Source organism: Oncorhynchus gorbuscha, linkage group LG19, assembly GCF_021184085.1.
Source record: "Oncorhynchus gorbuscha isolate QuinsamMale2020 ecotype Even-year linkage group LG19, OgorEven_v1.0, whole genome shotgun sequence".
In the NCBI taxonomy this organism is placed as follows: Eukaryota; Metazoa; Chordata; class Actinopteri; order Salmoniformes; family Salmonidae; genus Oncorhynchus; species Oncorhynchus gorbuscha.
In genome coordinates this window covers 26,972,262-26,998,862 of record NC_060191.1, presented here as the reverse complement: position 1 = coordinate 26,998,862, position 26,601 = coordinate 26,972,262, and the positions used below count along the sequence as shown (strand labels likewise).

Below are 26,601 nucleotides of genomic sequence, written 5' to 3'. Positions count from 1 at the left end.
AGAAGCAAAGAACTCGGCTTTGTGGAAGTCACAGGCGAACCTTGCTGCTTGTGCAATTAACATAACAACCAAAGAGGTAGTGATGGATTTCCCCAAACTTCTTTGCAGCTTCTATTTATTACAGCTGGTGGTCTGTCTTGGTCAGGCAAAGTGTTCAGTTCACAAGCTGGAGACAGGCATCTAAGGGTAAGCGCCCATTCTATGAATGTTCAACTTCTTTCTTAGAGAAATTCTGAATGTGTTATTTAACCCTTGGCAAAGCTTGGTACAGAGGCTTCTTTTACACACTGAAGAAGGCATAGTAGCCAAAACACGTACGTTTGTGCTTTTAATTATGCTTGTGGACATGACAAGATCATAAAGGCATTAACTTGCACCAAAAAATGAAGAGTGACATGGTATTTCTTCAAATATGAACATTTGATCATGAATAATCCAAAGACCACCTTCCAAATGTTTGTACACCTGTTTTCACCCAGGCAGCACCCTCTGCCTCTCATTCTATGATCGATTTGTCGTGCCATAAAATGAAACATATTTTTTCTTCTTCTTCTGTGCATGTCAAGAAGTCAATGCCATGGTTCTGGAGATCGTGTGGAGACTATTGTCACCAGTGCAGTGGAGTCTGTGTCTTTTATCCCTTCTCCTGCTTCTCATAGTATCAATGTTATTATGTGCGATCCGTTCAAAAAGGTAATACTTCTTCCTGTATTATGGCCCTTTATGAGCATTTATTTGGGGGTATTGCTGACATCCTGTCTGCATTTTCCATTACTAGAAAGACATCCAGGTTGTCATTGGCTGAAATGGGACCGATCTCTGGTGAAAGGGTCAGTGTACAAAATAATGTCCCATTCACCTTACCAATTCATTTACATGACCATTTGCTGTTGTTTGTGGATGTCCTGCTCCAGAAAATAGTAAATAAATAAAAACTTAATGTAAAGCTGGAATTCAAATGTATGGAATAATCAAACTGAACTGAAACCAATGGCTCCCTCTACTGGTACTTATATGATTGCTCATTGCAGCCTCCAGATTCAATTGAGGTCACAACCTCAGAACTAAGGAAGAACATCATTGGACCAGCATCCTCAAAAAGAAAGTCAACCCAGTCCCAAAGAAAACACAGAGGTTAGAGTCAGTTGTTCATCACACTTGCAGTTGGACATGTTTCCCCACATCACACTCAGCTCACTGTTTATGTTTCACTCTGTGCAGGGTCTTTCCCAGGGCAGGATACCCCAAGTCCGGTGAAGAAGGCTTTGAGGCAGTTGCCTCCCTTACCTGAGCTGGAGAAGAGCAGTGTCCGACGACACAGCAGCTACACTGGGTCCGTAGTGTACGACGTTGTGGCCACAGAGGTCTGTAATCTATGGCCCACTACAGACAACCAGGCTTCTCAACAACATACAGCAGACTACAGCAACCACCTGGAGGAGAAAGATGAAAAGGGGGAAATTCCGTTCCCTGTCTATGCCAAAGTCAACAAAACCACAGTTTGCTCGAACTCATCAAGACGTTCACCACTGTATGCCAAAGTGAACAAGACTAGATCCCGGACTGTGAAATCGGAACTACTGTTCTGCAGTGACTGATAATAAGTCAACACTGTGACTGACATGTCCTCCAAATGCTATATACTCTACTATGTTTTACGCCAAAAGCTTATTTGAGATAAATGCTTCAAATGCCAATCTGATTCATGTAAACGGATGACAAGTGTAATCCAATAGACAAGAGGAGTAAAAAGTATCACTCACTCACAGAGCCTAATTCATCAAGTTGTTTTGTACTTTCTGAAATGTTCATATGCGTTTCTTATGTTGTTTCCCAGGCCCACAATGCTGCAAAGACACATGAATGACTTCTGTTGTAATTTACTTGAGTCTCAAGACAACAAATTAAGTTGGTTTGCTCTATGTTCAATAATTCTACTGCATAATCTACCAATTCTATTATAATCAGATCTAGACAAATGGAACGTTCCCATGTCTCCATTCTATTTTAAAATGGGCGGGACTCTGAAGTTGCTAGCAGCTTGTGGTGTTGTGAGTCAAATCCGAGACGGTTAGCTAGCTAAACTCTAGAACAGCAGCTCTGGCAAAGGAGAACGATTTCTTGAGAGCGACCGAAATTACACATGTGTTAATCTCGGCACACTCAAGCCGTTCATTTTCAAGTATTGAAGAAACGGTAGGTTTAGGTGACGGAAGTTCTGTTACGCTGTCGCCATGGGTTGCTAGCGTTACTGATGGCTAATGTTATGTCATTAACGCAACTTTGTTAGCTAGCTTGCGTTGTTATTTGTATTGAGCTAACGTTAGCTAGCTAATTTGCTAGGCTATGCAGCCGACTAACTTTTACATTTTTATTAAACAAACAAGCTAGATAACTAACAAACACAATTGACATGTAAGTTAGCCATCGACTTTATAATACAGTTGCGTTAGCTAGCTACCTACTGTTACCTAACTATCTCGTTAGTTCAAGTTGGGGTCCGTGGCTATTCTTCCCCCCCCCCCGCATTGAAGTTAACATTTTAAATGGTTACGGTAGGGTTTAGTGAAAACACGTCCCAAGAATCCCGGATAGCACTGACCGTGTTCGCTTGGTAACGTTATTTAGCTGACCACTAGCTAACTGGCATAAGCTATATCTAGGTAGATGGTTAGCTACACAGATCTCGCTTTCTAACGCAATGAGAGCGAGAATCGTCTGTTTTCCAGTCATGTGGGCTAACTTCAACTGAAATATGGGATCTTCAGCAGATGCTATTGAGTGTTTCTGATACAACTGTGTAACATTCCCCTCGCCCCCTTGGCTCTTAAATTCAGTTTAGACACTCTCACACCCCTCCATTAAACCACTCAAGCTCCCGTTATGTAATTTCGAGGTGTTTGTTCTTGCCAGCACAGTTGGTCTGTGTTTGCCCAGAAATACTGTTCCTGTGGCTCTACTTTGTGGTCTCTTGAGCAATTGCTGGGTTATTATATAACAAGGGGGAGGGAAGGCTTGTGTTTTATATCTTCCTATACTGTTCTGCAGTTCACATTGCTCTAGAACAATCTGTGCTATTTGTCCACTCAAGGAGCACGTTCAGCAGGACACATTTTGAAACGCTCAGATGTAAATATAGTATGTAGAACATATTGTGGCATTTCTATCTGCAACTGAAAGTGGCCCAGAATATTAGATGTTCCAAATATCACTCTCCTTTCTTGACAGGTGACATTTATTTTTAATTTCACTAGGCAAGCCAGTTAAGAACAAATTCTTATTTACAATGACAGTCTAGGAACAGTTCAGGGACAGAACCTTGGCAGCTCTGAGATTCGATCTAGCAACCTTTCGGTTACTGCCCCAAAGCTCTAACCACTAGACTACCTGCCTGACGTGAGTGGAATGACCACCTCACAGAGATACATGTAGTCTAAGCTGACAGGTAAAGCTTACCGTATGCTTCCCAGTCTAAACAGTTTGCACCTATATTATGACATTTTGGTCTTTGGCAGGTTTTTTCCTTGGCTGTTTGTGCACACAATGTGTGTGTGTGTATATATATATATATATATATATATATATATATATATTTTTTTTTTTTTGCAATTTCAAGTTTTGTAGCTGAAGTCTACGCCCATTTGTTGGTGATCGGTCAACATGTTCCCACTCCTACTAGTAGGAGTGGGAACATGAAGTGTTTGTCAAACCACAAAAAAATATGTCTAAGATGTCCTCTGAAAAATCATCAAAATGACTGACAGTTTTCTTGATTTACCTTAGATTAATAAAGACTATTTTGAGTGTTTCTGGTAATGTTACTACTACGGTGGCTCAAGTGGGACAAACAACAATATTGCCTTGTTTTTTTTTCTTAAGCAGAGGTCTTTAGGGAGTATGAGAACACACTCGCTTCGCCTAACAATGTTCTGCTAGGAGCAAACAGAACCTATGTAGCTATGAGGATGCCTTTAGCCTCCATCAAAATGAAGAGGGGGGGATACCTGCTTGTCATGAAATGCTATTAGTGTCACCTTGTGGATGATGGTTGTATTTTTCCCACATGTATGTGTTTCAGCTGGGTTTCCTGACATGGAGTGGCAGACGCCAGCTGTGTCTGAGAAGTTCCAGAGCCGCTTTGGCCGCCGGCCTGGGACAGCGGACAGTGGGGACACGGGGCTAGGCGTCACCCCATCTGACAGCACAGAAGGTGAGAACGTTCACTCTTGCTCTGACTTCCTGGCGTGTACTACCATAACACCCATGCTTATTATGCAGCACGTGGTATAGCTCAGTTCTGTTACACCCCCCACACAGCCGTACATGGTACACACTGTTCTCTACGTTCACCGTGGTGCATAATGTTAGTTACACTGCTGAGTGCTGACTAGCTCACAAGTTTAATGTCTTATAAAATTTAGCTTTTTGTTCAGATTGACCTCTGTGTATGTCAATTTGAAATGCCTTAGTTCCAGAGATGCCAGACATTCATAGTTGGAAAACGATTATCAGGTGTATGAGGTGATTGTCAGGTTTATTGGCTTATCACAAAGCTGTTGTCAGATCAGCACAGATCAAGGTACGTGTTACTCGCTGGACTTACGAATAAGTCATTTTGCAGATGCTCTTATCCAGAGCGACTTACAGGAACAATTTGGCTGGGGGGGATTCGAACCAGTGGCCTTTCAGTGACTGGTCCAACACTCTTAACCGCTAGTCTACCTGCCGCCCTACCTACCATATCAACTTGACAGCAGTCGATGGGAATGAAAAGGAGAAACCCACAGGAGGTTGCTGTTTCTCTCTGCGACTGTTATGTTTGGAACAAGGGGTCGGGGGTCAGCATCCTCTGTTGTTGAGTACAGCCTATTTATAAGCGGGGTGATGTGCTCAGGAGATTTACAGGGGTAGATTATATTCCTTACCAGGTGGCTCTGCCAACCTAATTGAGGGATAGGGGGGGTGGAATGCCAGGACTGGACAGCTAAATGGAAACACTGAACCCTTGCCCCCCTTCTTTGCTGAGTGAAACATGTAATGCTCACAGATTAGCTGCACCTGACGTGGTTTAAATGAGAACATAATTTGGGAAATACTAAGACTGGAAGTGAATGTACTGTCTGTATGCCCTATTGAAGGTGAGACTGGTGTGCTTTAGTAGTAGTGTGTGTGTGTGCCTGTGGTAAGCCTACTTGTGATTCTATAGTACATTTCCTAATAATTGGGCGTGAGTCCATTATTGTAATCACGCCATGCCATCTGCATTCACAATTGAACACCTAAAAGGAGAATTGCATTTAACGAGACATTGCAACTGTCAAGCAAGCTAGTGCAGCTGATTTTCCCCCCGTGCTGTAACTAATAACAGTGCTTAGCAACATGAGTCTTGACTCACTTACTCCAGTCTAAACTGTCAAAGGAAGGGGTCAGTGTGGACATAGTGTCGTGTCAGAGAGTTCAAAGGTCAGTCTGACAGGTCATCCTTCATCGGCACTGATGCGTTGTTTTGGAGGCTCTGGATGAAGTTGTTTGGTCTTTGAATGCCCCTGATAGTAGGATACAATCTAATTGTCTATTTCTATTTGTGATAGATGTATGTTTTGGTCACAGTTACTCCGGTACTGCTGGAGTAGCATTTTATATTATGTCTTTGCCGAGTTAGGTTTTGAGTGAGTTTACAAACCATTACCTGCTGGAGAATTAACTCTCAACTTCAATTCCACATAGGCCTAGTTTGTTCTCCCTCAAAGCGTCAGAGCAGTTTGGACTTGTCCTAGCCAGACAGACTCATGAATCAGTCGAGCCTTGAGGGCACCTGAACGTTTAATTTGAAGAATGTTTTCACTGGAAGAGCCTCTGTCTGCCAGTTCCTTCCCGTTGTGTGCTCACTAATTGTTATTTTCCCCTGCCATTGCTAATTACGTCTCTGTTCAAAATGAGGTGTGTTTTTTAAATATTTTTTGTTTTTTTTAGCCTCCCTCACTGTTTTTAGTCTCGCTTTTGGGGTGTACGCATGTGACGTACGCGGGAAGGTGCTTAAATAAGCAGCCAGCACGGATCACTCTGTAACCTGAGAGTGAGGCTATAAATACCCCTAACCTTTCCTGCCTGTGTCTGTTTGTGTGTGGTTGCTCCGAGCGCTGTACAGGGCAGCCTGGCTTGGTTATTCTCTAGGACAATACTCCCTGCTGTACAAGGCCTTCCTGCCTGCGACACTACACTGCTGTCAGCCTAGAACCTTCAAGCCTCCAGAAAAAATGCATTGGAAGGAATTAGGCAACCGCATTAAACATCTTGCAGCTGCAGCTCACCCCTTCCACTGGGCTGTTAAATGTCACAGTTAATAAGACGTTTCTCCCAGTGTCGGAGTGAGTGCCAGGTGAGCAGTGCTGTCTGTTTCTCTTGAAATAGCTGTAATGAAATGGGGCTTGTGTGTGGGGTCTGCTGTCACACAGGCCCAGTTGTTTTTTACTAGTTTACCAGTGCTTTAAACGCTGATGTTTCTTAATTTGAGATCCAATGTGTCTAACGGTTTCCATTTCAAAATATTGCTTTGTAGCTGTTATCACACAATCAAAATGAGGTGCTGCTTTGGTGTGTAGTCTCATGATCTGAGGTTAGGCTATTTGCCTGTCTGTTCTTGTATGTGGTAAAGAGGCTGTAATGGGTTTCTCGGTTCGTGAATGAATGGTCTTTCTGTTGGCAATGAAATAAAATCAAACACGACTGTCTCTAAGGTTTATTTGAATTAGTCGCTGCCCTTTTTAAATGCATTGGGATGGACCAGGGATGACCCCCTAAGACGCATGTTCTAGACCTGTTACTTTTAAGTTTTTTTATTTTTTTATTGTTGCAACCCCTGTTACTAGCCTGTTCAACCTCTTTTGTATTGTCTGAGATTCCCAAAGATTGGGAAGATGCCGAGGTCATCCCCCTCTTCAAAGGGGGTAACACTCTAGACCCAAACTGCTACAGACCTATATCTGTCCTACCCTGTCTTTCTAAGGTCTTCGAAAGCCAAGTTAACAAACAGATTACAGACCATTTTGATTCCCACCGTACCTTCTCTGCTATGCAATCTGGTTTCAGAGCTGGTCATGGGTGCACCTAAGCCACGATCAAGGTTCTAAACGACATCATAACCGCCGTCAATAAGAGACATTACTGTGCAGCCGTATTCATCGACCTGGCCAAGGCTTTTGACTCTGTCAATCACCACATTCTTATTGGCAGACTCGACAGCCTTGGTTTATCAACTACTTCTCAGACAGAGTTCAGTGTGTCAAATCGGAGGGCCTGTTGTCCAGACATCTGACAGTCTCTATGGGGGTGCCACAGGGTTCAATCCTCGGGCCGACTCTCTTCTCTTTGTGTACATCAATGATGTTGCTCTTGCTGCTGGTGATTTTCTGATACCTTTACACAGACAACACCATTCTGTATACTTCTGTATACCACTCTCTGGACACGGTGTTAACTAACCTCCAGACAAGCTTCAATGCCATACAACTCTCCTTCTGTGGCCTCCAACTGCTCTTAAATGCAAGTAAAACGGCTCTGACTTAGAATACGTGGACAACTACAAATACCTAGGTGTCTTGCTAGACTGTAAACTCTCCTTCCAGACTCACATTAAGCATCTCCAATCCAAAATGATATCTAGAATCGGCTTCCTATATCGCAACAAAGCATCCTTCACTCATGCTGCCAAACATATGCTGGTAAAACTGACCATCCTACTGATCCTCGGCTTCGGTGATGTCATCTATAAAACAGCCTCCAACACTACTCAACAAATTGGATGCCGTAATCACAGTGCCATCCATTTTGTCACCAAAGCCCCATACCCTACCCACCATTGCGACCTGTACGTTCTCGTTGGTTGGCCCTCGCTTCATACTCGTCGCCAAACCCACTGGCTACAGGTTATCTACAAGTCTGCTCGGTAAAGCCCCGCCTTATCTCAGCTCACTGGTCACCATAGCAGCACCCACTCGTAGCATGCGCTCCAGCAGGTATATCTCACTGGTCACCCCCAAAGCCAATTCCTCCTTAGGTCGTCTTTCCTTCCAGTTCTCTGCCTTCAATGACTGGAACGAACTGCAAAAATCTCTGAAGCTGGAGACTCGCATCTCCCTCACTAGCTTTAAGCGCCAGCTGTCAGAGCAGCTCACAGACCACTGCACCTGTATATAGATGGGCTGTTTACAGATGGGCTATCTACCTACCTCATCTCCATACTGTATTTATTTATCTTGCTCCTTTGCACCCCAGTTTCTCTACTTGCACATTCATCTTCTGCACATCTACCATTCCAGTGTTTAATTGCTATATTGTAATTACTTCGCCACCATGGCCTATTTATTGCCTTAACTCCCTTATCTTACCTCATTTGCACTCACTGTATATAGACTTTTCTTTTGTTCTACTGTGTTATTGACTGTTTTGTTTATTCCATATGTAACTCTGGTGTTGTATGTGTCGAATTGCTATGCTTTATCTTGGCCAGGTCGCAGTGGCAAATGAGAACTTGTTCTCAACTAGCCTACCTGGTTAAATAAAGGTGAAAAATCAAGTTGAGTTGGCTAAGGTCTACTTACTAGGTCTGTCAGCACTAGCGGTGTCACCTGACAGGCAAAGTCGGCCACCCACTGACCCCAGTCACGGTGTGTAGTATGCTTTACATCACCATCTGAAAATAGTGTGGCTGGTATTGGGTAGGTACATCATACCAGCTCTCTGTAAAGGAATCTTAAGCCAGAGATTGTTTGGAGAAAGGAAGAGTTGTAGTATAAGGCCATTCACTGAATTCAATGCCACCCGAGTGGCAGTTTTGTTCACCACTTCCCAGTGAAAGCAATGTAAATTTTTATTGTTACTGAATGAATGCTGCTTCAAATTCGTAACCAAATCCAACGGTTTTTACCCCTCCAGATTTCTGCAGTTCCAGCAGCAGCCCCTCGTTTCAGCCCATCCGCAGCCAGATTCCCATCCCCACTGCCCATGTCATGCCTTCCACGGCCGGACCACCGGCCTCCCAGCCCTGTTCCCAAGAAGATTCCCAGGCTTCTGCCGAGGCACACAGGCCCTCCTCGGGCTCCCGAACCTCCAGTGGAACCTCCAGCTCGAAGTCGTCCTCCCTCTCCAAATCAGCCTCTTCCCCCAACCTGGACATGGCACAAGACGGCATGGGGGGAGCCGGACCCAAGCCAGACTGCTTGAGCCGCTACCGCAGCCTCGTGAACGGACTAGACCACTCTTTGTTCCCCTCAGGGGACCACTCTTGCATGGATGAGGGCCAGAGGTTCGACATGCCTGCCATGGAGCCCACAATGAACCAATCTGCCCTGCTGGCGGGCTATAGCCCCGACATCCGACTCAGGCTCCAGATGACCAGCCTGGGGGTGACTCCAGAGTGCAGTGGAGAAGCCTACAGGGGTGCCATGGAGCACTCGTACAAGGCTCTCCCCGAGACAAGGCCAGGGGTCCCCGGAGCTCCAGACCCCTACAGCCAGAGGAGCAGCCAGCCCAGTGGAACTGTGGCTGGGTCAGCAGGTGTGTACCCCAGCTCTCTGTATCTGCAGACCCAGGCTCTGTTGAGGGAGGCCAAGGCCTATGAACCCATGCTGCAGGAGAGATGCAGCGAGATGCTCAGCTGGCAGCAACAACAGCAGCACAAGCAGCAGCTGGAGAGTCTCCGTGTGCAAGTGGAGCAGATGCAGGTGAGCTGAGCATTTAGACGTAAGAAAAGCTAGTGTAAGACTGACCCATTTAACTCTGGAGTACACATGTAGTTAACATTAGACCTGATCACAATTCCCATGTTAGGACAACAGAAAACATTTTACGTGAGTAAAGTGGTTGAATGTTGCCAAATTTAGAGAAGATGGCTTCCTTTTCTAAATTGTTGTATTTATTTTAGCTTTAATATTGTAGCTTCCATCAGTGTAATTGTCTGCATCACTTCCAACCCCCAATATATTATTTTGCATATACATACTGTTGTGTCATTGGCATCCTTAAAACTGAAGACTTATTTATCAAATAACTCTCTAATTATTATTACACGATTAAACTGATTAATCATGTAACTGTAATTAACTAGGAAGTCGGGACACCAAGGACAATATTCAGATTATAAAGTTATATTTTTCCTAATATAACTTTCAAATATTTTGATATCTGAACACTTAGTCTTCAGATTAATGATTTATTATTTAACTCACGTTAGTCTCATTCCAAATGTCGTAAATTGTTGGTTATCTGCACGAACCCAGTCTTCACCGAGTCATCCATACATCAATTGTCTTAAAATCATTTATTTACTAACTAAGTAATTCACAGAAATGCATCACACAAGCAAACAAAATAGATATTTTTACAAAGAAATGATAGGGGGATGTGCCCTAGTGGGCTAAACCGGTATGGCGGCTTGTTAGACAGTGATAATTATAACAATTGAAATGCTAATCCTTTGCACATGAACACTCACTCATTTGGGAACAATTGCAATCAATATATTTACGCTCAAGTGAGTCGTCGGGGTCTCTGTTGAAAAGTTTGTTTCTGTTGGAGAGTCTGTCCGCTCTCGCTCTGTGTGTGAATGACAGTCATTCATGTCGTTATAGAATAGATGTTTCGGCGGTTGTCGGTCTTCGCGTTCAATGATACCGAATTCCTAGCTGCAGACTAATATCAAAGACTTGATCTTATTTTTACTGTATCGATCGTCTAAGAGTTTAACCACGTGGTATGGTTAAAAGATTTATCCATCTACTCAAACTTTAGGTTTATGGTCTCTACTCAAACCTTGGCCCTCTTGTGGTAAGCTGGTCTGCAACCTTTAGCTATCTCGTAATTGAAGTAAGCTCGGTCTCCTCTCAAACCTTGGCCCTCTCGTTATCAAGGTAAGCTGGTCTGTAATAGAAAACCTGAGTGGGGGTGTTATTTGGAAGAGCAGAAAAGGGCCTGTCCCAGGACACCAGACCATAACTGTGCTTATGGGCGGTCCTCTGATTTAGTTAAACTCCAAACGGAATTGGAGTTTCCTTCAATAAAAAGCCCAAAATCACATTACACAATTTCACAAACTGTATCATCCTCACTCATCTTATACAACAATTAGATGTAAGCCCATATCTGAGGCTATTGTATAAACAGCGTTATGGTAATGTGGCTGTATTGTCTACAATGAGTTTCACAAAATTGTACCAAACGGACCAGTTCGTAGCTGGATAACTTCACCGATATTTTATACGTTCTCCAGAACATAAATACTGTTCGGACCTCCAGTTCTGTGAGGTGGAAGAAATTCCTTTGTTCTCTCTGAACTCACTCTCTCTCTCTCTCTCTCTATACTGTGGCCATGAGGAGATCATCTCCTCCAGGAATTTACAACCTGAGGTCGCAGCAGCCTGAGTAGGAGACAGAGAGGGGGGAGGGGGATGGTGCTCACTGTACCCAAAGAGGGCAACGTCATGACAATAGACACACTACCAGTTAGAAGTTTGGACACACTTACTCAAGGGTTTTTATTTATTTTCTACATTGTAGAATAATAGTGATGACATCAAAATGGGGTGACACATGCAATCATGTAGTAACCAAAAAAGTGTTAAACAAATCAAAATATATTTCTTCTTCAAAGTAGCCTTCTTCAAAGTAGCCACCTTTTGCCTTCATGACAGCTTTGCACACCCTTGGCACTTTCTCAAACAGCTTCACCTGGAATGCTTTTCCAACAGTCTTGAAGAAGTTTTCCTTCACTCTGCGATCCAACTCATCCCAAACCATCTCAATTGGGTTGAGGTCAGGTGATTGTGGAGGCCAGGTCATGTGATGCAGCACTCCATCACTCTCCTTCTTGGTCAAATAGCCCTTACACAGCCTGGAGGTGTGTTGGGCCATTCTGGTTGGAAAATAAAATTATAGTCCCACTAAGCACAAACCAGATAGGAGCACATATAGCTGCAGAATGCTGTGGTAGCCATGCTGGGTAAGTGTGCCTTGAATTCTGAATAAATCGCTAACGGTGTCACCAGCAAAGCACCATCACACCTCCTCAATGCTTCACGGTGGGAACCACCCATGCGGAGATCATCCATTCACATACTCTGCATCTCACAAAGACACGGGGGTTGGAACCAAAAATCTCAATTTTGACCAAAGGACAGATTTCCACTGGTCTAATGTCTAATTCTCGTACTTCTTGGGCGAAGCAAGTCTCTTCTTATTATTGGTGTCCTTTAGTAAAAAATAAAGAGAAACCCTTGAATGATTAGGTGTCAACTTTTGACTGGTAATATATATATATATATATCATCACACACACACACACACAGTGGTGTAAAAATCCTTTAAAGTACTACTTAAGTAGCTTTTGGGGTATCTGTAATTCTGTATTTTACTTTACTATTTATATCTTTCACAACTTCTCCTTTTACTTCACTACATTCTTAAAGAAAATTGTGCGTTTTACTCAAACATTTTCCCTGACACCTAAAAGTACTTGTTACATTTTGACAGGAAATGGTCAAATTCACGCACTTATCAAGAGAACATCCCTGTTCATCCCTACTACCTCTGATCTGGCGGACTCACTAAACATGTTTTCTTTGTAAATTAATGTGTTGTGTTCCTGGCTATCCATAAAAAAATAATTGTGCTGTCTGGTTTACATAATATAAGGAATATTGAAATTAATACTTTTACTCAAGTAGTACTGGGTGACTTTTACTTTTCTATAAAGGAATCTTTACTTTTACTACAGTGACTTGTGTACTTTTTCCAAGTTTGTGTGTATTTATTACGCTACCACCCCTCCTCCAACTGGAGCAAACTAGTGAACAACAATGCTTAGACCCTGTATTTCCAGCTTATACATACTATATATATTTTATGGACATATTTTGCTTGCTTTTAGTCCTGGCCTTCCTCTCCCATCTAGTTCTGATGTCCATCTGGTTTGATTTCTATTTGCCATATCTTTCAAACTGCTCTTTCCAAAAAGTTCTTAACCTATATACGTTTTACAGGCACAGTATGTTTTACATTTTAGTTATCTTGCCATTAGTTGTTATTAGTCACAACCTTCAACTACATTCAAACCCACATTGGTTATAAGGCTGTTGGGTATTCTTTATAGTTGAGTCGGACATGTCCAATACATTGTGTGTGTGCAGATGATGACTGCTGGAGTGGGCCAGTACCCTGCTCTCTACTCCACCTCCTCCATGCCACCAGAGACCAGGAAGTGGGAGGCGGCGATCAAAGCCAACGAGAGCATTCTGAAGGAGAAGGAGCTCGTCATTGAGAGGTACACGCCTATTACTTCAGATTGAAAAGGTTAACCAAACTCACTTCGGCCTTGCTTGAACAAAATAATCAGGTGCACGACTGCTGGATAATCCCAAGAAAGTATTCCTTACCCTAGGACACTGCGACTGGTGACTATCCAGGAAAAAAAGGGAAAAGTGCCTGCGTTGATCTGTCTTTTTGGGGGGGGTGACAGACAAACAGGCTTATGTTCTGGCGTAGCGTGCCTTTATCAGAGCCTTGGGTAGGCTGAAAGTAATCTCTGATCCATGAAGACGCTCCTTTAAAGTGTCCGGGGTAAGGGATATCTAATAACCTACCTGGGGGAAAAAACAAATATTTTCTATACACTTCCAGCGGGCTGTGTCAGGGAAGTGTGTGTGTGGTATCTGACCATATCACTGGTGTTTTACTCTGGGCTGTGTTGTTTGTAGACAGAAGCAGCAGATGTCTCAGCTGGAGCAGCGGCTGCGGGAGAGCGAGCTGCAGGTCCACGGAGCCCTGCTCGGCCGCGGCGCTCCGTACGGCGATATGTGTCTGCTCCGACTGCAGGTGAGCGAGCGGAGCACACTCGCACATCCTTTTACATTTTGTCATTTAGCAGACTCTCTTATCCAGAGCCCCACACACACACACACTTCATGGAGCTGAAACTGTATGACCATGGATGACCTCGAAGTCTTTCCTGTGTGCCTTCCAGGAGGCTCAGAGGGAGAATGCCTTCCTGCGGGCCCAGTTTGCAGAGCGCGGTGACTGCGCCGCCCAGGAGAAGGCGGAGGCAGAGCGCCGCCTCGGTGCCGTGGAGGCGGAGACGCGGCGCCTAAACGATGCGCTGAGGGAGACCAGCGAGAGGCACGCCGAGGAGCTGAAGAAGCAGGAGGAGAGGGTGAGAAGTCGGGCCACAACATCACACTGCTACATTGATAGTCCAGTTGCTAATTACATAAACTGATTCCCTTTTCGAATTGCATAACGTCACAGTTATTTCATGTGACTTAGTAACTAGGTGTCGTGTTGCAGTCGGAATTTTTCTATTTATAAAAAGTGACCGTTATTCCATACTGTGTAGATTCGCAGCCGGGACAAGCACATCAACAGCCTGAAGAAGAAGTGCCAGAAGGAGGCAGAGCAGAACCGAGAGAAGCAGCAGCGTATCGAGACTCTGGAGCGCTACCTCGCTGACCTGCCCACTATGGAGGACTACCAGGGCCAGAGCAAACAGGTCAAAACCAGCAGAGACTGCATTAAACACACACATACCTTCATCTCACTCAACACAACTACGTCCTACCTCATCAAAATGACTGGGTGATTATGGTCACATTCCAGGTCGTCTTTTTATTGCCGTCTGGCGATTTTAAAAACATATACATATATTTTTTATGTTCACTGTCTCCGGAGTCTCATTAATAAGATGTATAAATCGTCTGATTTGCCACACTTGAGCGGGCCGTGAGTTTAGTGCTGACATGTGAGGTGTGTGTTTTAGCTGTCGGAGGCGGAGCAGCGGGCGTCCCAGCTGCAGGGCCGGGTCAGAGAGCTGGAGGTGTGTCTGGAGGAAGGTCGCTCACACACCCGGGAGAAGGACACCCAGCTGGAGGAGCAGAGACGCAGGGAGAGGGAGCTGCTCACCACTGTCACCAGGTACACACACACGCACCAATCTAAACTCGACGCTATGGTTAGAAAAGAGCAAACTCTCTGAGCTATCTAACCAGGGCCAAGTATTTTACTACCACACACACAGCTTTACACTCATTCTGAAATGATTGCATTCCAGGTGTGCATGCACGCCTACTCGTATAACCTACGCTGTTTGTATAATGACCCGTTTTGGTCATTTGTTTTTTGTGTGTGTCAGTTTACAAGAGCGTGTGCAGGAGGGCTTGGAGGACGGGGCAAGGTTACCCTCCCTGGATGTGGAAATACTCAGAGGGGAGAACAGCTGCCTGAGAGAGGAACAGCAGAGACTTAAAAAGGTCAGTCTTTTCATCTGGTTCCTTCCTTACATTGACATTTTCACCCGGAAATTAAATTGTGAAATGTTTCTCTGCTTTTTGTCGTCTCGTGCTGGTTCTAAAACGTTCCCGTTCTTCTCTTCTTGTCCAGGTCCTAGAGAAGCAGCTGAGGGTGATGGAGAAACTGGGCGCCCAGATCGTAGTACGTGATAAGAATTCAATCAGTTCACACCTCGGATGATACAGTGGGGCAAAAAAGTATTTAGTCAGCCACCAATTGTGCAAGTTCTCCCACTTAAAAATGAGGCCTGTAATTTTCATCCTAGGTACACTTCAACTATGACAGACAAAATGAGGGGGGAAAATCCAGAAAATCACATTGTAGGATTTTTTTAATGAATTGATTTGCAAATTGTGGTGGAAAATAAGTATTTGGTCACCTACAAACAAGCAAGATTTCTGGCTCTCACAGACCTGTAACTTCTTCTTTAAGAGGCTCCTCTGTCCTCCACTCGTTACCTGTATTAATGGCACCTGTTTGAACTTGTTATCAGTATAAAAGACACCTGTCCACAACCTCAAACAGTCACACTCCAAACTCTGCTATGGCCAAGACCAAAGAGCTGTCAAAGGACACCAGAAACAAAATTGTAGACCTGCACCAGGCTGGGAAGACTGATCTGCAGTAGGTAAGCAGCTTGGTTTGGAGAAATCAACTGTGGGAGCAATTATTAGGAAATGGAAGACATACAAGACCACTGATAATCTACCTCGATCTGGGGCTCCACGCAAGATCTCACCCTGTGGGGTCAAAATGATCACAAGAACGGTGAGCAAAAATCCCAGAACCACACTGGGGGACCTAGTGAATGACCTGCAGAGAGCTGGGACCAAAGTAACAAAGCCTACCATCAGTAACACACTACGCCGCCAGGGACTCAAATCCTGCAGTGCCAGACGTGTCCCCCTGCTTAAGCCAGTACATGTCCAGGCCCGTCTGAAGTTTGCTAGAGAGCATTTGGATGATCCAGAAGAAGATTGGGAGAATGTCATATGGTCAGATGAAACCAAAATATAACTTTTTGGTTTGAGGACAAAGAATGCTGAGTTGCATCCAAAGAACACCATACCTACTGTGAAGCATGGGGGTGGAAACATCATGCTTTGGGGCTGTTTTTCTGCAAAGGGACCAGGACGACTGATCCGTGTAAAGGAAAGAATGAATGGGGCCATGTATCATGAGATTTTGAGTGAAAACCTTCCATCAGTAAGGGCATTGAAGATGAAACGTGGCTGGGTCTTTCAGCATGACAATGATCCCAAACACACCGCCCGGGCAACGAAGGAGAGCCTTCGTAAGAAGCATTTCAAGGTCCTGGAGTGGCTTAGCCAGTCTCCAGATCTCAACCCCATAGAAAATCTTTGGAGGGAGTTGAAAGTCTGTGTTGCCCAGCAACAGCCCCAAAAATCACTGCTCTAGAGGAGATCTGCATGGAGGAATGGGCCAAAATACCAGCAACAGTGTGTGAAAACCTTGTGAAGACTTACAGAAAACGTTTGACCGCTGTCATTGCCAACAAAGGTTATATAACAAAGTATTGAGAAACTTGAGTTATTGACCAAATACTTATTTTCCACCATAATTTGCTAATAAATTCATTAAAAATCCTACAATGTCATTTTCTGGGGAAAAAAAATCTTATAATTTTGTCTGTCATAGTTGAAGTGTACCTATGTTGAAAATTACTGGCCTCTCATAATTTTAAGTGGTAGAACTTGCACAATTGGTGGCTGACTAAATACTTTTTTGCCCCACTGTATCTCTATGAGTAACCAAATGGACTTAGTAGCCATGCCTAACCCATGTCCAACCTCTGACCTGTCTGTAGACCCTGGAGGAGCAGGTGTCTCAGGAGGAGAGCAGCTCCCATGCTATGAGAGGAGGTTTGTTCTAAAGAGCAGGGGCTGCTCCAGCTCCGCACAGCCATGAAGGAGGTGAGATGGTAGGACAGGACTACACGGCTACTGGAAATAATGCTCTGCTCCATGTTCTGATGGGGAATCATCTTGAGAGCCCCAGAGATCATGTTCTGTCCTAATGCATAAAATGATGAACTGGACAGTAGGTTTAATTTCAATAGTTATTCATTAACCATGACATTTTGGGGTGCTGGAACTGTCCATTGTATTTTACATCTATGACGATTAATATAGTAATAATAATAATATATGCCATTTAGCAGACGCTTTTATCCAAAGCGACTTACAGTCATGTGTGCATACATTCTACGTATGGGTGGTCCCGGGGATCGAACCCACTACCCTGGCGTTACAAGCGCCATGCTCTACCAACTGAGCGATTCTCCAGCACCCAACAATTTTAGGTGTAGAAACACGGAGTTGAATATGTTGCCTATTTCTGTCATTCTTAACGGTGTTTTCTCTGCGTATTCCCAGCTGTCGGCCCAGAACCAGGAACTAATGGAGCAGAACCTGACCCTCCATGAGCGTCTGGAGGACTCTGAGAGGGTGAACCTGGACAGGACGTCGTCCTCTCTGCGGCCGGCCGGGGCCCGCCTCACCCAGCGTCTCCATGGGGAGATGGCCTCGTGCCTCTGCGACCTGCGCTCCCTCTGCAACGTCCTGACCCAGCGGTCACAAGGCCGAGACCCCAACCTCTCGCTGCTGCTTGGCATTACATGTGAGTGATGGCCACTGCAGGGTTTAGTAGCATTAAAAGAAGGCTGCTGCTATTTTTCACTTAATCCTGAAACGCTGATCAGTTGTAGCTTGAGCAATGGTAAAAGATGAATGTTTGATCAATTTAAGTGTTGTCGCCACAGAATACTTCCAGCGTTGTAATATGTTGTCGCCCTACGTCATACTTCCAGGTCTGTCACTTATCTTTTGAATGGGCTTGATGATAGTATCATCAATTTCCTGAAAGTGTTTGGTTTTTTTAAGGTGTGTGTTTTTTGGGGGGGGTTGATGAATTTACTTCAGCCAGATGACTTATGTTCTTGTGCTGGAAACCATATGCTCTACATTTTTGCCCGTTGAAGACCATTCAAAAAGCCTAAAGTTATAAAACGACAAGGCTCCATTCTGAAGAGAAGGGGGAAAAAAAAAACGTTCATAGTGTGTAATAACTGTTTTTTCTTCACCCCAGCTCCCCCGCCCATGGCAGAGCAGGTGGAGGATTGGCTGAGTCCTGAGGTCCTCCAGAGGAAGTTGACTGAAGCCCAGCAGCTGCGTCATGACGTGGAAGAGCTCCGCACCACCGTCTCAGACCGCTACGCCCAGGACATGGGAGAGAACTGCATTACCCAGTAGCCCCAGCTGCTAGCCTGTCTCTAAAACAGACTGAACCATCAGGCTAATTGGTTAAGGCTTCCATGTTGGCCTTGCTTCTTCCATACTCCATTGAGTATGAAATGGAATCTCATGTTGGCCCATTGGGGACGGAATCCTTGATCGGGTCATGCATTTCAGTCAAAGGGCTTATGGTGAAAGAGCTGTTCTCAAACCAGTGTGTGTTTTTTGTTTTTATCAATGTTTTACTGATACATTTGTTTCTTTGTGTTGTCAGAGGCCCTCCCTTCTTTTTATGACACTCATGGATGGGGTTGTTGTCTTCAATAAATAACACTATTTTATTATTTAAATCTTCCCTCTGGGGAAATAATGTTGGATGTGGTTGACAATCAACTGAAAATATTTAAATCTGTTTTTGAGTGATTCAACAGGAAATGTTACTAACCCACATTTTTTATTTTTTATTTAATGGCGTATTTGTAGCATAAGACTCTGGCATGTGGGTGGCTTTTAACAGTGGTAGGGCTAATACTGAAAAGACATTCTGTCAGCCTTATAACTGAGACTGTTCAGAGACCTCTGTCCCGTCTGTAAATTATGATTTTATTTTAATGTTAGCAGATGTTTTTCTCAGGTAGTGGGCTTGCTTTGATGTTCAATCGTGCCTGTCTGTGCTTTTGTTGCCATCACCATGCAAGCCAATATACTCCCAGGCAAATTTGCTAGTGGCTTTCTTTCTCGCAACTGTACTTATTTTTGGTGTTTCAGCCGACAGAGCAACTCAATACATTCCTTAAACATTGCTTCATGGGTTGTCCTCGAAGAAGATCTGTCAAAGCTAGTTATGGGGGATAAATGGTCTGTGACGATGTGGACTGAAGCCATTTTTACACACTCAACAGTATTTGTGGGACTGGTTGTTATGGGTCTGTTTACTCTTGCAGAGCAACATACTGTAATCTAACAGGTGAGTGAGTCCATGTGCCTACTTTGTCCTGATACACTGTTCACTTTGGTGCCCTCATCTGTACTAGCAAAATGCTATCTAATAGCAAGACATGTTTGGTTTCAAATGAATAACATAACTAATGGTTGTCAGAATTTTGTCATCAAAAAAAATGTGACATGACTGACCACTGACTTTATTCTTGTTTGTTTCAGTGGTCGAAGAGCAAAAATAGTTCATTTATTGCTGGAATGTCACGTCAAATGCTTTCCTTAAGTTGATGAACATCATGACACTAACTTGGGACAGACTTGTCTAGATGAGACTGAGTTCTCATTTGAGCTTGAACAAAGTTAGACAACTTGCCTTATGTCATGTTTTTATATTGAATTTATCCTTAATTGTATTTACACTGAAATAAAGTTTGTTTTCAATAAGTTGGCTTGGCGATCTCCACATGGTGAATTGTAATTTAATTGTTTTAAAATCTTCCCATTTAAAAAGGTAGTCAGCGACTATAACGTAGCTGCAATGGGTAAATTCTCCACAGCAACTAAGATGATTGGTGCGCCAGGCTAAACGTCTGCTGTTTTGATCCTTTGGCTACGACAAAAGAGCGCGAAGAGAGCCCATGCCCATGTGCAGCACATACTGTGTGTGTGTGTGACTGTGAGAGCAAAGTCTTGCATCTTGCTCATTGCAATATCTGCGGTGCTGCTCGTGCACCGTTATTTTGTTATCTCTACCTTGTAAGCAGTCATGGTTCGAGGTGAATTATCAGCATCAATAATTATTGCAAGTAATTCCTATGGAAATTTAGGATTTTTTTCCCATGTCATGATGATCCTGGAAAGGATAGTTCTGTATGTACGTGTTGGCACCCCCTAGTGTGGCATCCCTATGAGATCTGAATATACATGCTTATGAAAGGAGAGCAACAGGGCGATTGTTGTTCTGTCATTGAGGTGGGCCTGGCCAAGTCCTGAGCAGCATTGGGAGTGAGCCCACAGGAGAGGAGTGACAGTCCTCACTGTACCAGCGCTGTGGGAACACTGATGATGTCATATGCTGGGGAATCTGTCCATCTGAAGTTATGAGAGGGAGAGAGTTGATAGTGATGGCACTGGGCTTTCATAACATGTCAAACAGATGTGACTTAGTTCTGGTATGCAGATTGTCACTGATCATTTGGAGAAATTGCGATTCCCCAGTTAGAAGAGTGGATACTTCACTAGCCTCGTTGGTACATTTTCTAGCACGTCTCCCCCGAGAATATATTTTTTTTCAATGTAGTAGGTGGATCAGCTTTAATATTGCAAATAGAAGCCACAATCAATGTAATTGTCTACATTTACTTTGCGGAAGAAAAAATATATATACATATTACCAGCCAAAAGTTTGGACACTTACTCATTCAAGAGTTTCTTTATTTAGATTTTTTACATTGCAGAATAATAGTGAAGACCAACTATGGAATCACATAACGAAAAAGTGTTAAACAAATCAAAATATATTTTATATTCTTCAAAGTACCCTTTGTGTTGATGACAGCATTGCACACACTTGGCATTCTCTCAACCAACTTCACCTGGAATAATTCCAACAGTATTGAAGGAGTAAGCACAAATACAGAGCACTTGTTGTTCTGCTTTTCCTTCTCTCTGCGGACTAACTCATCCCAAACCATCTCAATTGGGTTGAGGTCGGGTGATTGTGGAGGCCAGGTCATGTGATGCAGCACTCCTTCTTGGTCAAAAATCCCTTACACGGCCTTGAGGTGTGTTGGGTCATTGTCCTGTTGAAAAACAAATGATAGTCCCACTAAGCGCGAACGAGAATGGATGGCAGAATGCTGTGGTAGCTATGCTGGTTGTGTGCCTTGAATTCTAAATAAATCACTGACAACGTCACCAGCAAAGCATCCCCGCACCATCACACCACCACCTCCATGCTTCATGGTAGTAACCACACATGCAGAGATTATCCGTTCAACTACTCTGTCTCACAAAGACATGGCGGTTGAACCAAAAATCTCAATTGGACTCATGAGACCAAAGGACAGATGTCCACTGGTGTAATGTCCATTTCTTGTGTTTCTTGGCCCAAACAAATCCCTTATTATTGGTGTCCTTTTTGTAGTGGTTTCTTTGCAGCAATTTGACCATGAAAGGTCTGATCATCTGAATAGTTGATGAGATGTGTCTCTTACTTGAACTCTGAAGCATTTATTTGGGCTGCAATTTCTGAAGCTGGTAACTCTAATGAACTTAATCTCTGCAGCAGAGGTAACGCTGGGTCTTCGTTTCCTGTGGCGGCCCTCATGAGAGCCAGTTTCATCATAGCGCTTGATGGTTTTTGCGACTGCACTTGAAGAAATGTTCAAAGTTCTTTAATTTTACATATTGACTGACCTTCATGTCTTAAAGTAACGATGCAATGTAATTTCTCTTTGCTCATTTGAGTTGTTGTTTCCATAATATGGGCTTAGAGAATGCCAAGAGTGTGCAAAGATGTCACCAAGGGAAAGTGTGGCTACTTTGAAGAACCTACAATATATTTTTATTTGTTTAACACTTTTTTGGTTACTACATGATTCCATATGTGTTATTTCATAGTTTTGTTGTCTTCAGTATTATTCTATAATGTAGTAAATAGTACAAATATAGAAAAACCCATGTTAACATTTGACTGGTACTGTATATGTTATCCTTAAAAATTGTAAAAATGTATATATAAAAAATATATATATATATACACGCAGTTGAAGTTGGAAGTTTACATATACTTAAGTTGGAGTAATTTAAAACTAGTTTTTCAACATTTCTTGTTAACAAACTGTAGTTTGGCAAGTCGGTTAGTACATCTACTTTGTGCATGGCACAAGTAATTTTACCAACAATTGTTTACGGATAGATTATTTCACTCATAATTCACTGTATCACAATTCAAGTGGGTCATACATTTACATACACTAAGTTGACTGTGCCTTTAAAAAGCATGGAAAATTCCAGAAAAGGATGTCATGGCTTTAGAAGCTTCTGATAGGCTAATTGACATAATTTGAGTCAATTGGAGGTCTACCTGTGGATGTATTTCAAGGCCTACCTTCAAAACCAGTGCCTCTTTGCTTGACATCATGGGAAAATCCAAATAAATCAGCCCAGACCTCAGAAAACAAATTGTAGACCTCCACAAGTCTGGTTCATCCTTGGGAGCTATTTCCAAATGCCTGAAGGTACCACGTTCATCTCTACAAACAATAGTACGTGAGTATGAACACCATGGGACTACGCAGCCGTCATACCGCTCAGGAAGGAGACGCGTTCTGTCTCCTAGAGATGAACGTACTTTGGTGTGAAAAGTGCAAATCAATCCCAGAACAACAGCAAAGGACCTTGTGAAGATGCTGGAGAAAACAGGTACAATTATATCTGTATCCACAGTAAAAACAAGTCCTATATCAACATAACCTGAAAGGCCGCTCAGCAAGGAAGAAGCCACTGCTCCAAAACCGCCATAAAAAAGCCAGACTGATTTGCAACTGCACATATCGTACCTTTTGGAGAAATGTCCTCTGGTCTGATGAAACAAAAATAGAACTGTTTGGCCATAATGACAATTGTTATGTTCAGAGGAAAAAGGGGGAGGCTTGCAAGCCGAAGAACACCATCCCAACCGTGAAGCACAGGCGTGGCAGCAACATGTCGTGGGGGTGCTTTGCTGCAGGAGGGACTGGTGCACTTCACAAAATAGATGGCATTATGAGGGAGGGAAATTATGTGAATATATTGACGCAAAATCTCAAGACATCAGTCAGGAAGTTAAAGCTCGGTCGCAAATGGGTCTTCCAAATGGACAATGACCCCAAGCATACTTCCAAAGTTGTGGCAAAATGAAATCAAGGTATTGGAGTGGCCAGCACAAAGCACTGACCTCAATCCTATAGAACATTTGTGGGCAGAACTGAAAAAGCGTGCACGAGCAAGGAGGCCTACAAACCTGACTCTGTTACACCAGCTCTGTCAGGAGGAATGGGCCAACATTCACCCAACTTATTGTGGGAAGCTTGTGGAAGGCTACCTGAACCGTTTGACCCAAGTTAAACAATTTAAAGGCAATGCTACCATACACTAATTGAGTGTATGTAAACTTCTGACCCACTTGGAATGTGATGAAATAAATAAAAGCTGAAAAAAAATCATTCTCTACTATTATTCTGACATTTTGCATTCTTAACTGACCTAACTGACCTAAAACAGGGGATTTTTACTAGGATTAAATGTCAGGAATTGTGAATTTAAAAATATTTAGATGAGGTGTATGTAAACTTCCAACTTCAACTGTAGGTGTGTCCAAACTTTTGACTGGTACTGTATATTTTCAACTGTGCTGTTATGTTTTACAAAAATTCTGAACCTATATACATTTTAAGGACAGTATATTTTACATTAGTTTTCTTGTTTTTTTGGTGTTATTTTTAGTCCCACCATTCAGCTACCCTCAACCCCTCCCAATATAAATATTTGAACACCATTTAGTTTTGATTTCTATTTGCCATATATTTTTCAACTGTGCTGTGACGTTTCAAAAAAGTTCAGAACCTTTCTATTCTCATAGTTTCTACAGATTGTAAATCAAAGAGAAACATTTTTGCTAAGAGTATTATTTTATACAATGATCGATTGTCAATGACTTTTCAGATCACCCAGTATTTGCAGAGTTCACACCAGGTACAGTCGTGTGAACATTTCGGGCACCCCTCTGAGGCTGCATAATAATTTACTCTGTCGTCACAGAAAATGATCACCGTGGCATGCCATTCATTTTCTAATAAAAGCTGAGTACTGGGGTATTGTCCATGTAGTGTCTTAACACTTAGTACTTATTTATGTAATAAGAAAGACTCTGAATACAAGCAATTGAACTGGAGCTTCACATTTACTCAAACTAGTTAGTACCAGAATAACATAGAACAATACTGCGCATGACCAAGGGCGCTTCATCCTTAAAGGGGACATCAGTAATTAACAGAACATAACAGTCCAGACAAAGATTTTTAGTGTAGCAATATTAAGTTGTATGAAATTAAATCAGATGTGAAAAATAGGCGTTTGCAAAAATGTGCGCACCCTTGTCATTCTGTTGATTTGAATACCTGTAACTACTTAGCACTGATTAATTGGAACACACAATTGGTTTGGTGAGCTCATTAAGCCTTGAACTTCATAGACTAGTGCATCCAATCATGAGAAAGGGTATTTAAAGTGGCCAATCATGAGAAAGGGTATTTAAAGTGGCCAATCATGAGAAAGGGTATTTAAAGTGGCCAATCATGAGAAAGGGTATTTAAAGTGGCCAATCATGAGAAAGGGTATTTAAAGTGGCCAATCATGAGAAAGGGTATTTAAAGTGGCCAATCATGAGAAAGGGTATTTAAAGTGGCCAATCATGAGAAAGGGTATTTAAGGCCAATTGTAAGTTGTTCTCTTTGACTATCCTCTGAAGAGTGGCAACATGGGGGGCCTCAAAATAACTCTCACATGACCTGAAAACAAAGATTGGTCAACATTATGGTTTAGAGGAAGGCTACAAAAAGCTATCACAGATATTTAAGCTGTCAGTGTCCACTGTGAGGAACATAGTGAGGAAATGGAAGACCACAGGCACAGTTCTTGTGAAGGCAAGAAGTGGCAGGCCAAGTAAAATCTCAGAGAGGCGAAGGATGGTGAGAACGGTCAAAAACAGCCCACAGACCACCTCCAAAGACCTACAACATCATCTTGCTGCCGATGGTGTCACTGTGCATCGTTCAACAATTCAGCGCACTTTGCACAAGGAGAAGCTGTATGGGAGAGTGATGCGGAAGAAGCCTTTTCTGCGCACACGCCACAAACAGAGTCGCTTGAGGTATGCAAACACACATTTGGACAAGCCAGCTTCATTTTGGAATAAGGTGCTGTGGACTGATGAAACAAAGATTGCGTTATTTGGTCATAACAAGGGACGTTATGCATGGTGGCAAAAGAACACAGCGTTCCAAGAAAAACACTTGCTACCCACAGTAACATTTGGTGGGGGTTCCATCATGCTGTGGGGCTGTGTGGCCAGTGCCGGTACTGAGAATCTTGTTCAAGTTGAGGGTTGCATGGATTCCACTCAATATCAGCAGATTCTTGGGAATAATGTTGAAGAATCAGTCACAAAGTTGAAGTTATGCCAGGGCTGGATATTTCAACAAGACAACGACCCAAAACACTGCTCAAAATCTACCCGGGTATTTATGCAGAGGAAAAAGTTCTGGAATGGCCATCCCAGTCCCCAGACCTGAATATCATTGAGAATCTGTGGGATGATTTGAAGCGGGCTGTCCAACCATCAAACCTAACTGAACTGGAGATGTTTTGTAAGGAAGAATGGTCCAAAATACCTTCATCCAGAATCCAGACACTCATTAGAGGCTATGGGAAGCGTCTAGAGGCTGTTATTTTAGCAAAAGGAAGCTCTACTAAATATTGATGTGATTTTTCTATTGGGGTGCCCAAATGTATGCACCTGTCTAATTTTGTTTTGATGCATATTTTACATTTTCTGTTAATCCAATAAACCCAATTTCACTACTGAAATATTACTGTGTCCATCAGTTATTTGATAGATCAAAATGAAATTGCTGATCCAAACACCCAATTATTTATAAATGGAAACTGTCAGGGGTGCCCAAACTTTTTCATACGACTGTAAATTCCTGAACCTGTGACCAAAAACAAGCTACATATATGGACAGTACCAAAATAAATTATGTAATGATTATGTCTCTTCGCAGCAAAATCTGACGAGCTGGGATGGTTGATACAACCATCATATACAGTGGCTTCGGACCCCTAGACCTTTATCCACATTTTATTACGTTACAGCCTTATTCTAAAATTGATTTAATTGTTTTTTCCCCTCATCAAACACAATACCCCATAATGACAAAGCAAAAACTGGTTTCGAAATGTTTGCTAATTTATGAATAAGAAACATGTCACATTTACATAAGTATTCAGACCCTTTACTCAGTACTTTGTT

General features: G+C 42.9%; 2 protein-coding genes across 2 annotated transcripts in view; one reads left to right on the top strand and one right to left on the bottom strand.

Annotated features, from left to right (window-relative positions):
* The window catches only part of LOC124006130 (WD and tetratricopeptide repeats protein 1-like), a 43,721-nt gene that overhangs the window by 13,515 nt on the left and 3,605 nt on the right, over positions 1-26,601 (bottom strand). The window contains exon 6 of the mRNA XM_046315924.1: positions 1,288-1,433. The gene's annotated coding sequence lies outside the window, so the exon portion shown is untranslated. The remainder of the gene's footprint in view (positions 1-1,287; positions 1,434-26,601) is intronic.
* Positions 110-19,974, top strand: LOC124006129 (centrosomal protein of 85 kDa-like). Its single transcript, XM_046315922.1, is given in 17 exon segments — positions 110-186; positions 567-830; positions 1,032-1,134; positions 1,222-2,196; positions 4,079-4,210; positions 8,935-9,722; positions 13,182-13,315; positions 13,749-13,866; positions 14,015-14,200; positions 14,384-14,536; positions 14,804-14,958; positions 15,176-15,293; positions 15,424-15,474; positions 17,162-17,208; positions 17,210-17,267; positions 17,730-17,973; positions 18,442-19,974. Coding segments are annotated over 13 exon segments (2,334 nt in total). The 5' UTR covers positions 110-186; positions 567-830; positions 1,032-1,134; positions 1,222-2,196; positions 4,079-4,092; the 3' UTR covers positions 18,606-19,974.